This window comes from Hylobates moloch, unplaced genomic scaffold (genome assembly GCF_009828535.3).
Source record: "Hylobates moloch isolate HMO894 unplaced genomic scaffold, HMol_V3 SCAFFOLD_2, whole genome shotgun sequence".
In the NCBI taxonomy this organism is placed as follows: Eukaryota; Metazoa; Chordata; class Mammalia; order Primates; family Hylobatidae; genus Hylobates; species Hylobates moloch.
This window is the reverse complement of record NW_026652277.1, coordinates 56,325,720-56,338,013: the sequence shown is the minus strand read 5'-3', so window position 1 is coordinate 56,338,013 and position 12,294 is coordinate 56,325,720. Positions and strand designations below refer to the sequence as shown.

Below are 12,294 nucleotides of genomic sequence, written 5' to 3'. Positions count from 1 at the left end.
GTTGAACTAGTTTACAGTCCCACCAACAGTGTAAAAGTGTTCCTATTTCTCCACATCCTCTCCAGCACCTGTTGTTTCCTGACTTTTGAATGATGGTCATTCTAACTGGTGCGAGATGCTATCTCACTGTGGTTTTGATTTGCATTTCTCTGATGGCCAGTGATGATGAGCATTTTTTCATGTGTTTTTTGGCTGCATAAATGTAGAAGACCTCTTTTAACATTTCTTCCAGTGTGGATCTGCTGGTGATGAATTCTTTCAGCTTTGGTATGTCTGAAGACAACTTGTTCTGCCTCATTTAAAAAGATTCAGTAGTCGCCTGTCATCTGTTATCCATAGGGGTTATGTTCCAAGATCCTCCGGTGGATGCTGAAACTTTGGATAGTACTAACTCCTATATATACTGTGTTTTTTGATATGATAACAGGCGGTTACTCAGTGACTAAGGGTGGGTAGTGTGTACAGCGTGGATACTCTGGACAAAGAGATGATCATATCCCTGGAGGAATGGAACAAGGATGGCTTGAGATTTCATCATGCTACTGAGAATGGCGCAAGATTTAATAATTATGAGTTGTTTATTTCTAGACTTTTCCATTTAATACTTCAGACCATGGTTGACCACAGGTAAATGAAAATGCAGAGAGCAAAAACATGGATAAGGGGGAATTTTGTATTTTGTGGGAAAAGAATTCTAGTTCAAAGTTAATTCACAGTTTTAAAAATTTCACTAAAGGTATTGCCTTCCTGTCTTCTTGGTTGTACTGTTTCTAGGGGAAATCTTACATCATCCTTATCTTTTTTTTTTTTTTTTTGGTATGTGCTTTTTCCTTGGATGCTTTTAATGTTTTCTCTTTGTCACTGGTTTTGAGCATTTTGATTATCATAAACCTTGGTGTATCTTTCTTCATGTTTCATGTACTTGTGGCTTTTTGAGCCTCTTGGATTTGTGGGCTTATAGTTTTCATTAATTTTGGAAAATTTTGGACTATATTTCTTTAAACTTTTTTTTGTTGTTGTTTTTCAATCCCTTCCCAGAACTCTAATTACCTGTAAATAGGCCGCTTGAAGTTGTTTTACAGGTCACCACTGCTCTGGTCAGCTTTTTAAATTCTCTTTTCTTTTTGTGTTTCTATGGCTATGTCTTTAAATTCTCTATTTTTTTCTGCAATGTCTAATCTGTTAATCCCATCTAGTATTTTTTTTAGAATCTCCTATGTTATAATTTTTATCTCTAAAAGCTAACTTAGGTCTTTTTAATTTATATCTTCCATGTCTCAACTTCACCTTTTGTGCATAAAAAACATAGTTACAACAATTGTTATGATGGCATTGTTTACTGATTCTAACATCTGCATCAGTTCTGTGTCAGTTTCCACTAGGTGATTTGTCTCCTCATTATGGGTCACACTTTCCTGAGTCTCTGTGTGGCTGGTAATCTTTGATGGATGCTAGGCAGTGTTAACTTTATCTTACTGGGTGTTGACTATTTGTATTCCTATAAATATTCTTGAACTTTGTTCTGGGATGCAACCAAGTTACTTGGAAGTTTGATCCTTTTGAGTTTTGCTTTTGATCCTTTTGGGGTTGGGTATGGTGGCTTATGCCTATAATCCTAGCATTTGGGGAGGCCAAGGCAGAAGTATCACTTGAAGCCAGAAGTTCAAGATCAGTTCGGGCAACATAGCGAGACCTCAGTCTCTACAAAAAAAAATTTAGAAAAGAAATTAGCTGGGTGTGGTGGCATGTACCTATAGTCCCAGCTACTTGGGAGGCTGAGGCAGGAGGATTGCTTAAGCCTAGGAGTTCAAGGCTATAGTGACCTATGATTGCGCCACTGTACTCCAGTCTGGGTAACAGAGTGAGACTTTGTCTCTATTAAAAAAAAAATTTGTTGGGAAAGACCAAAGTAATGTGGGGTAATTATTCCCTACTATTGAGGCAAGACCGTTCTGTGTGTTCTGCCTAGTGTCCTGTGGATCTTTAGGTTTTCCAGGAGGAAGAAGGCAGTGTTCCTGGCCCTGTGTAAGTGCTGGACACTTTGCCCTCTTTTCCTTTTGGTTCTTTCCCTGACCATGGGTAGTTTCCTCCCACACATGCACAAAGGGGTACCCTCTGAAATCTCCTGGAGTTCTCTCTCTGTGCAGCTTTCTTTTCTGATACTCTGTGCTGCAAACTTTCTCTGCCTTGATCTGTCTGGACTCTCCGTCCTGTCATCTCAATTCAGAGAGTCCATTGGGCTCCTCCTGGGCTCTCCCTGAAGGCAGTGAGCTAGGGCAGTTGTGGGGCTTATCTTGTTTGTCTCTCAAGGATCACTATCCTTGGTTACCCGATGTTTTGTGTCTTGCATAGTATTAATTTATGTATTTTTTCTTGTTTTTTGATTGTTGAAGGTGGCAGGGTAAATCTAGTCCCTATTCTGGAAGTCCCTGTCTTTATTTTCTGGGCGTCCCTGTCTTTATTTTCTGACTCCACATACCCTCAGGCCTGCTAAACTGTGGTCTTTGGTGTATGAGCTTTCCTGCCACCTTAGCCTTGCTCATAGTATTCTCGCTGCCTGGAGTGCCCCTCCTCTCCATGTCCATCGGTTCTATCTTCCTTTAGACACAGGAAATATGCTGATTTTTCCATGGAGCTTTTCTAGGTTGCTTGGTTGACATTAATTTGTTCTTACTTCTAATCTCTCACAGCAATCTGTGCCTCTATTTTATATATCTTTCTTTGCCCTCTATATTAATTCATCAATTTGTGTATGCATTTATTCAAAAACAGCAGTAGGTTTTTGAGCACTGACCACTATGTGTCCAAAAGTGCTGGGAACAAATGAAGCAAAAATGGAGGACTGTTTCCTGCACTTATGGAGATTACAGCCTAGTGGGGTCAACAGGTAAATGATTAACTATAGCAAAATGATGTCATGGTTTGTGCAGGACATAGGAAGAGGTAATCAATTCCATCAAGCACCGGGTGAGGGCATGTTTACGGAGGTGTCACAGAAGGAATTATGTTTATCTTGAGTCTGGAAAGATCACCAGTTACCCAACATGACATATTCCAGAATTCAAGTTCTTCAGTGTGGCAGTAATGTAGATTCCATTCCTCTCCTTCTCCCTTTTCTTCCCCAATCTCTTTCCTTCCCCGTTTCATTTCAGTGGTTCGCATCTGAGGGCAATTTGCCCCACTTCCCCCACCTCAGGGATATTTGGCAATATTTAGAGATGACATTTTTGGTTGTCACCACTTGGGGGATGCTATTAGAATCTAGTGGGTAGAAGCCAGGAATGCTGCTAAACATCCTATGATGCATGGGACAGACAGACAGACACACACACACACACACACACACACACACACCCCTCCCCTACATACAAATAGTTCTCCAGTACCAAATGTCAATAGTGCCAAAGTTAGGAGACCTGACTTGCATTCAACAAATACTTATTAAGCACCCATTAGGTCCTAAGTATTTTTCTAGATGCTAGGGAGATGTAGCTGGGAATAATTTCTGAAGCTTATATTTTAGAGAACGAGAAGAGAGACAGACAAACTATCAGAAAATGTATAGCATAGAAATGGCGATGAGGGTCATTAAGAAAAGTGAAGCAGAGAAAGAAGGCAAAGAGTGTTGGGAGGCGGTTACCTTTTTTTTTTTTTTTTTTTTTTTTGGGAGACAGCGTCTCACTCTGTCGCCCAGGCTGGAGTGCAGTGGCATGATCCCAGCTTACTGCAACCTCCGCCTCCCAGGTTCAAGCAATTCTCCTGCCTCAGCCTCCCGAGTAGCTGGGACTACAGGCACGCGGCACCATGCCCAGGTAATTTTGTATATTTAGTAGAGACAGGGTTTCACCAGGCTGATCTCGAATTCCCGACCTCAGGTGATCCGCCCACCTCGGCCTCCCAAAGTGCTGCGCCCGGCCCCGGGTTACCATTTTTTAAATTGGATGGCCAGGGAAGATGCCACTGAAAAGATGACATCAAATAGGTAAAAGAGCAAGCCATGTGTGTGTCTTGGGGAAAAACATTACAGTAGAGGGAACAGTGTGTGTAGAGGCACTGAGGCAGAAGCATGACAGGGATGCTCTGGAAATAGCAAGGCCGTCTGTATGCTCGGAACGGAGAGATGGCAATGCTGAATCAATCCAGCTCTGGAAGAGATTTCCCTCCTGTCTCCTCTGTCCCATTCTCTCTGTCTTAGAGCATATCTGGCTTGACTCTAGAATGCCCCACACATTCCGCCACATAGTTTAAAGGTGCATGAGAGGAGACAGGGACAGGATCTTTGTGGTTTCATGTTTCTGACACCCAAGAGTTAGACTCCCTTTTGTGATGAGACAGTGTGGGTTTCACAGTATCAGTCTATGAACCAACAAGAGGTTCTCCTAACGTCCTTGATGTGCTACTGAGGAATCAGGGAAAGAAGGGAATGAGATATGTTCATCTTCCTCTTTCTCTCTTCCAGTTAAAAAGGCAAGAGCTTGGCTGGGCACAGTGGCTCAGGCCTGTAATCTCAGCACTTTGGGAGGCCGAGGCGGGCGGATCACGAGGTCAGGAGATCGAGACCATCCTGGCTAACACAGTGAAACCCCGTCTCTACTAAAAATACAAAAAAATTAGCCGGGCATGGTGGTGGGTGCCTGTAGTCCCAGCTACTTGGGAGGCTGAGGCAGGAGAATGGTGTGAACCCACGAGGCGGAGCTTGCAGTGAGCTGAGATTGCGCCACTCACTGCACTCCAGCCTGGGTGACAGAGCAAGACTCCATCTCAAAAAAAAAAAAAAAAAAAAAAAAAAAAAAAAAAAAAAAAAAAAGAAAAAAAAAAGGCAAAAGCTTGGTGTTAGCAGTTTGATAAAAAAAAATATTGTAGCATGTGCAAGGCTGAGCACCGTGCTGGGCTCATACTGTCTAATAACTTACTATTTTGGTTGACTGAGTATTGTTCAAGGTCTTTACCCTAGGGGGAAATATGTGATTTTTGTGTGATTCCTAGCTGCTTTACGTACATTCTCTCCTTTAATCTTCACAACAGCCCTGTGGGGATGTATACTATTGTTATCTCCATTTTACAGATGAAGAATTTATGTAACTTGGTCATGGACTCCACCTGCTAAGTTGGGGAAAGCTGGATTTGAACCCTGGTCTGTCAAAATCCAAAGGCCATGTTATTAACCACTGCATTATTTTTTAAATCATGAACTTTAATGTTTACTTTGTAAAATCAAAGCATGCTGAAACTTCACAAAATACTTTGGCAAGAACCAACCTAAATTCCAAAGTAATGATCCTGCTCTCCTAAGCTAAGCTTTAGATGTTTGAAATGACAAACAAAAAATCAATGGCACTGGGACTTATGTTACTCTCCATAGAATCCTTATAAGCCAAAGTGGGTGAAGATGAGGTATGGAGCATGGTATTTGAACCCCAAGTTGTGGAAAAAGCAAAGAGCAGACGAGCCTCTGGTTGATCCTGAGGTCTCACATAAAGCTCAAGAGGAGAATTTTAAAAAGGAGCTGCAGGAACAGGTATATATTTATACTGAGATTTGATCATCTGAGCTTAAGATGATCACAGTGCATCTGCCACCCTCATACTGAACCAGACTCTGTGGTCTAATACAAAGGCTCCAGAAAGCCCTCCACCTTGCATATTGAATTCAGCAAGGAGAAAGCTAAGTAATGTTATGGAGAATGTGTAATAAGCAAAACTTGGAATCTCCTGGCTTTGTGGTAGACATGACATCTCTAAAGATTGGACAGCTACTCATGCTATTCCACCATTCTTGGAACAATTTATTCCAAGGATAATTGTTCAAAGGGTGGTGTGACTTGGTAGGACCACCTCAGTGCCCAGAATAGATGTGATGTCATGAGTTATCTTTGGGTAACAAAATGTGAAGCTTGTTTCCTGTCAGCTATGGGTGAATGTCAAAAAATTCAAAATTTCAACCAGGAAATTTGTTTCAGGCAATTCATTCGAGTTGCAGGACCTGTCTGAGAGGAAAGGGACAAAGGTTAAGCACTGTTTGATATTGCAAAGCAACAAACACTCGCAACAAGGATGTGCCCTAATTTTACTACAGATAAACTCTGCCTGCTCATTTCTTGTGTAAAAGTAGCTAATGGAAAGAAGATACTCATTATGGCCCTGGAAATTTGGAAATATTGATGCAACACTTGCATAGTACTCTAATGAGGATATTTGCAAACCTCTTCTCTTTTTCAACAGACCCCAAACTTCTCCTAGATAACAGATGTGAAAACACTTTGAGAAAGTAAAATACAATACGAATTAGACTTACTATTCTTTAGTAATCACTCATCAATTGTCTTCTTCAGATTGGAAAGCTAAGACAGGAAGGATGGTCATTTTAATCTTTTCCAGTACTGAATATAAATTCTTATTTTCAGGTGTGAGGTATGATACAAATTTATGAGCACCCCGTGTTTATATAAGTCTCAAAATTATGTAAATAATGTTTGGCAGAATTTCTTAGTATGGTTTTTGGAAAGCCTAAGTTTATGTGAATTTAATATATAACATGAAGCTATTCCAGTTGCACTTTTATTATAAAAGGTAACATCATTTTCTCAAATTAAATATTTAAAAAGAAAAATAGCTACAAACTTTTGCTTTAAGGTGTCTAGAGTTCTCTTTTTAAAAACATATTCTTAATGACTAATTCTTAAATACTTCAAAAGTTTTACAAAACATATTTCATTTTGATGATAAATGCTATAAAGATGTTTGCAAAATGGTTACAGTGAGCTAATAAAGTAGCATTACTTAAATATAATTGATATAACTCATATGTAAAAGATTGTTTATCAGGCAGTTTAGACACAGAGAGGATTCGTAACAATGGAATTGTTCTACAATAATTTTTATAAATCACACCTTTTTAATACCTGAGGAATGATTTACCTTATCGACTATAGGTGGTACCACTAGGCTGTGGCACCCCAGTTTACAAGACACAGGCACTATGGGGTACTGGTAAGAGACGGTAACTATGACAACATGACTGTCTTTCTGGGAACTCATGAGTTTTGACTATTCTTGATAGATTTGGTTTGGAAGGTGAAATGGTCTTAAAGTACTGAATTGCAATTATGTAAACTTATGCATCCAATTTTTAAATTAAAATAAATGTAAAGAAAAACTAAAAAGATGCATAAATATTGCAGATGTTTTGATTGTCATGTCCTTTGAAGTTAAGATCTATGATTTGTGGACATACTGTTAATCTTAACTAGGTTAGATTCCAGACATCATAGGTCAATAATTGTCTAATTGCTAAAATGTGTTGCCCATCCTTAATATGGGGATAAGGAAAAGGGTAGGGGAAGGAGAGAAAGCTGGATGTCTTTAAAAGCCTTCATATTCATCAACTCATGAACATTACACACATATTCAAAAACAAGAAGGATGTGGGTTAAAATGAGATACTTTATAAAGAGCTAAATGCTTTTAATGAGAACAAATATGAAATCAAGCTTCTGATGGCTGACACCTTTCTTTAAATGTGGGTACTCTTTTAGGAGGAGTTACTTGCAGACCTTCACGGAACAGTTGCCTTTAAGGATTTCATTCTAAGCAGGGGCTACAGGATGCCACGTGTGAGTAAAGGGTCCTTTCAGAAGGCCCTGCTGAGGGGCTTCATGGCTCACAGTTGTTGATGGGAAGAGGTTATGACCCTGACAAACCCAAATAGTTCTCTTACAGGCACATACCAAGACAGGCCCCTGGAAGAAAGGGCACGCTTTTCCCCAGACGGGGACTCAGAGATAGGATATAGCATTTTGCCCTTTTTATTCTGCCTATTTGGTTTCTGCTACTGTCAGAGATATGATTTCCCTGCTGATCTTTGATTCATCTTCCTTGGATTTGGCCTCAATAGCAGGTCTATGTGCAGGGCATGGGCCTTGCAAATTCCAACTGTTACTCAACACCCTGAATTCTCTAGGATGTTTTCAAGTCTCCTTTACATCATGGTCTAAGGACAAAGAGCTGTGGCTTGGGTTAGGACAAAATAGTGTTGGGATTTGCAATTTTATCATTGCACTATTAGCTCTGCCTCAAGTGGAAACAGGCTAAGGCAAAAGTTCACTTCCTGGGGGGCCTGGCCGGTGTCTTCTGTCTTTTTTTCCTTTCTTCATTTCTGCCTCCTGGTTTCCCCGCACTAACTTGTAAAGCTGGCCCCAGCATCTCCACACAATGTGGTCCCCCTTTGGACAATCACTTGTAACAGGGGTGGGGTGGGAGGTTGGCAGAAGGGAACATGGAGCGGGAGGGCCTGCTGCCTCGAGCAGCGTGCCCAGATCAGTCCTGTCACTGCAGCAGGAGACAAGATAGGCATCTGGGGCTGAAGTCATAGCTGATAATGTCAAGCATTTGTCTACTGTCCTCTGTGTGCATGTACCTTGGGGTCTTTAGGGGACAGTGCAACTGAGTTGGTCAGAAGTTCCTGGAAATGGGAGATTTGATTTCTGTTTTTCCAAGAGTGATAGAACTAACAATAGCTGATACTGCTAGCAAATAAATGTAGGATCAAGTTCAGAATCAGACTGGTTTCAAAGTTACATCAGGCAAGTCTAGAGCATGAGATGGAGATTTGAGATTGGGAAACTTCATTATAGAACTGGTTTGGAGGAACTCCTTTAGCTTTGAACATCAATACTAGGTCTGCTAGATATATTTAATATACTTATACAAATAACTGCCTAATCTGTATATAAGGTTTGCATAACTATATTTACATATATAATATATAAAATATGCATATATAGCTTTAATATTACATAATTATGTGTCTACATGTCGATATTAGATATGTAAAGATGTACTTCTGTGGCATATGTGTGTGTATATATAAATCCTTATTTGCTGTTGATATTATTGTGGCTCATTTTTGTATCTTAACATTTTTAGTGGCGAAACACACTTATTTTTTTCATTTTGATGTGTCCCCTATTGATTTAATCCATACTGTCAATGAACATTTAGTTCAGTTTTGGGCAAAAGGAAGCATGCCGGACACACTGGCTATCATGGGATCTGGCCAGCAGCCCGCAATACAGTAGGGCTCTCTCTTTGTTCCCAGGTGGATCGGCAGGTTGAGAAATAATAGACACACACAAGATAGTGAAAGCTGGGTCCAGGGGTGTCACTGCCTTCTGGACCCACGGTGCCAACAAGGCACTGGATATACCAGCATTTATTATTAAGTTTAGTGAGGGCAGGGGTAAGTTAGTGAGGGATTTAGGGTCATTTGATTGTGAGGTGAGATGGTCACATGGGGATGAAGTAATTCTTTAACATAACATTTGTATGTAGAAGTACAGTACATTTTTATGTAGAAGTACAGTATACAGAGATAAGAATTTACAATATAGTGTGTGCGTCAGTAATTTCTAACAGGGCCTTAAAACAGAAACACAATCTTTCCATAACCTATGATTAGCAAGATATTAATCAGCAGTAACAACTGCCACAAAAGCTGGTTACAAACAATCCACAGAAACAGGACGTGAAGCTGGACAACCGGTTAGACCAAAAATTCTCAGAAGGGAGTATGCCTTAACCCTAAAGAGGCCTAGAAGAGCCATGGCAAGATGAGGGCATTTATAGCCTATCTTATCCATATGGACAGGCGCTCCTGATGCGTCCGTTTATAGGCTCTCCACAAGGGTCGCATTCCATTCCCAGAGCTATGAACATCTGCTTTTCTGGGATAGGAATCTTGGTGATGTGAAACCTCCCTGACTGCACGTCCATTCATAGGCTTTCTGCAGGGGGAAGCACATCACGCGCTGTTGGCTCGTTCTGGCAGTCCAACCTGGCGTTGTCTTTACACAATCCTGCATGCAATTTTGTATTTACAATAATCAGGAGCATTTCATCTTTTATTCCATAGCAATAGTTTCAGGGGGTCTCCCTACATCTGGCTATCCTCTTTTCAGTCACATTGACTAGAGAAATGATGCCCCTAGTCACAACAGAGTCCTCTGAGAACACCTGTCACTCAAAACCCTACAATATTTTGTCCCTTTATTCTTACATCCCATATTCTTATTTTATCAATAAGATTTCTACTGAAAGAGAGAAGGGACTCTATCACAGGGAATAAGATATATATGCACATACACACACAGAGTATATAAATATATGTGTGTGTATATGTGTGTGTGTATACACAGTTATTTACTTAAACCTATATGTGAACATTCATTCTTTTTTTTAACCTCCTGTGTACATTCACATATGTTATGTGAACATATGCACTTACCTACACATTCCAGTATCTGCTGCTGGATTATCTACTTGATGCATCACCTACAGCCTCATTCCCTCTGCTGCACAGATGGATCCCAAGCCTTAGTAGCAGGGATGGGCAGCACAAGGCTATGTTGAGCTGGGCTGGGCCAGACTTGGGCACAGAACAAGTGTGAATTCCATCTGAGTGTTTCTGATACTGTGTGACTACCTTCCAAAGACCAACATCTATCATGGTCAGATTATTAACGTGATTTTGCATAGTGTAGGGATATATATTAGAGTGTGAAATTTTGAGTTAGGTATGGTAGTGGTTGTGGGGAGGACTGTACTGTACAAGTTTTGTTTGTCAATCTAATGAAAGTGCTCTCATTATTTTTTAGTTCCTTGAGAATATGTATATCAGGAAGGAATGTAAACGTGCATGTAATAAGACTCCTATAAAACGAACTCAAGCATAGAAGAATCGTAGGAGAATGATTAGGCAGATTTTATTACTACATACTTGGCTGTTTCTCTGTCTCCTTTTAAAGATCAAACAGAATTTATGATGAGTGTCCCACTGTGGACGTTCAACTTTGACTTGGCAACATCTGCAAATGTAATACCTGATGGTTATAAACATTTCTCAATGGATTTCTGCTTCAGTTAATCAACATTTTGTATACTTTATCACCCATGAGATCAATATTCACATGTAATCTCGTATTTTTGTAGCACGTGAATATTATATAGGTATATCAACTATTTGTAAAAATAAATAAAGGCATAAATAAAAACAGAATTACTCTATTGCCTTTTTCCCAGGTTTTTCCCCTGGTATTGAATGAGTACCTCCTTTCCTCTTCCTTTACATATTATTTTCTTTCATTTTGAATTAAATTTACTGAGATATTTTTTCCTTTTGTCAGCATTGCCATGGGTGGATATGGTCTGTTTGGCCCCGCTAAATCTTATGTTGCAGCTTGATCCCCAGTGTTGGAGGTGGGGGCTGGTTTGAGATGTTTGAGTCATGGGGGTGGATCCCTCATGAATGGCTTGGTGCCATTCTCACAGGAGTGAGTGAATTCTCACTCTTAGTTCCTGTGAGAACTGGTTGTTGTAAAGAGCCTGGCTCCTCCTCCTCTCTCTTGCTTGTTCTCTCACCATGTGATGTCTGCACATGCTAGCTCCCCTTTGCCTTGTGCCACGAGTGGAAGAATCCTGAAGCCCTCACCAGAAGCAGATGCTGGCACCATGCTTCTTGTACACCCTGTAGAGCTATGAGCCAAATAAATTTCTTTTCTTAAAAATTACCCAGCTTCAGGTATTCCTTTGTAGCAACACAAATGGACTAAGACAGGAATGTTAGTGTTGATAATAAATGTGTATCTATAACATAAGGTCATAGGTCAGAAGGTTTAATGGAAACTCAAGATGACATGTATTTTAATTACCTTTTAAAAATTATATTTTATTTTAAAATGTTAATACTGTCTGGGTGTGACCACTCACTCCTGTAATCCCAGTGCTTTGGGAGGTCAAGTCAGGAGGATGGCTTGAATCTAGTAGTTCAAGGCTGCAGTGAGCTATAATCATGCCAGTGCCCTTCAGCCTAGGTGACAGAGTGAGATCCTGTCTCTAAAAAAAAGTTAATGCTCATATTAGGAAAATCAGAAAACATAGACTAGCAAAAAGAACATAGAAAATACTAATTCTTCCTATAGAGTCAGCAATAACTGCTCTTTGCTCATTGGAATGTATCCTAGATTTCTTTCTATGAAACATATGGGGAATAATTTAATCAAAAAAGGATTTATTGAAAGGAAATTATTTATTAAAAACATATTCTGTCCACAGAGTATCTTTTTTTTAACTTTTACTTTAAGTTCTGGGATACATGTGCAGAATGTTCAGGTTTGTTACATAGGTATACATGTGTCATGGTGGTTTGCTGCACCTATCAACCTGTCATCTAGGTTTTAAGCCCTGCATGCATTAGGTATTTGTCCTAATGCCCTCCCTCCTCTTGCCCTCCACCCTCCAG

General features: G+C 40.0%; 1 protein-coding gene across 1 annotated transcript in view; it reads left to right on the top strand.

The window, feature by feature from the left end:
* FAM47E (family with sequence similarity 47 member E) overlaps nucleotides 1-11,032 on the top strand; it is a 32,852-nt gene extending 21,820 nt beyond the window's left edge. Inside the window, 3 exon segments of the mRNA XM_058433704.1 lie at nucleotides 5,363-5,518; nucleotides 7,535-7,612; nucleotides 10,652-11,032. Of these exon segments, the coding sequence (XP_058289687.1) occupies nucleotides 5,363-5,518; nucleotides 7,535-7,612; nucleotides 10,652-10,729 (312 nt within the window). The 3' untranslated portion in view covers nucleotides 10,730-11,032.
* The last annotated feature ends 1,262 nt before the right edge of the window (nucleotides 11,033-12,294 follow it).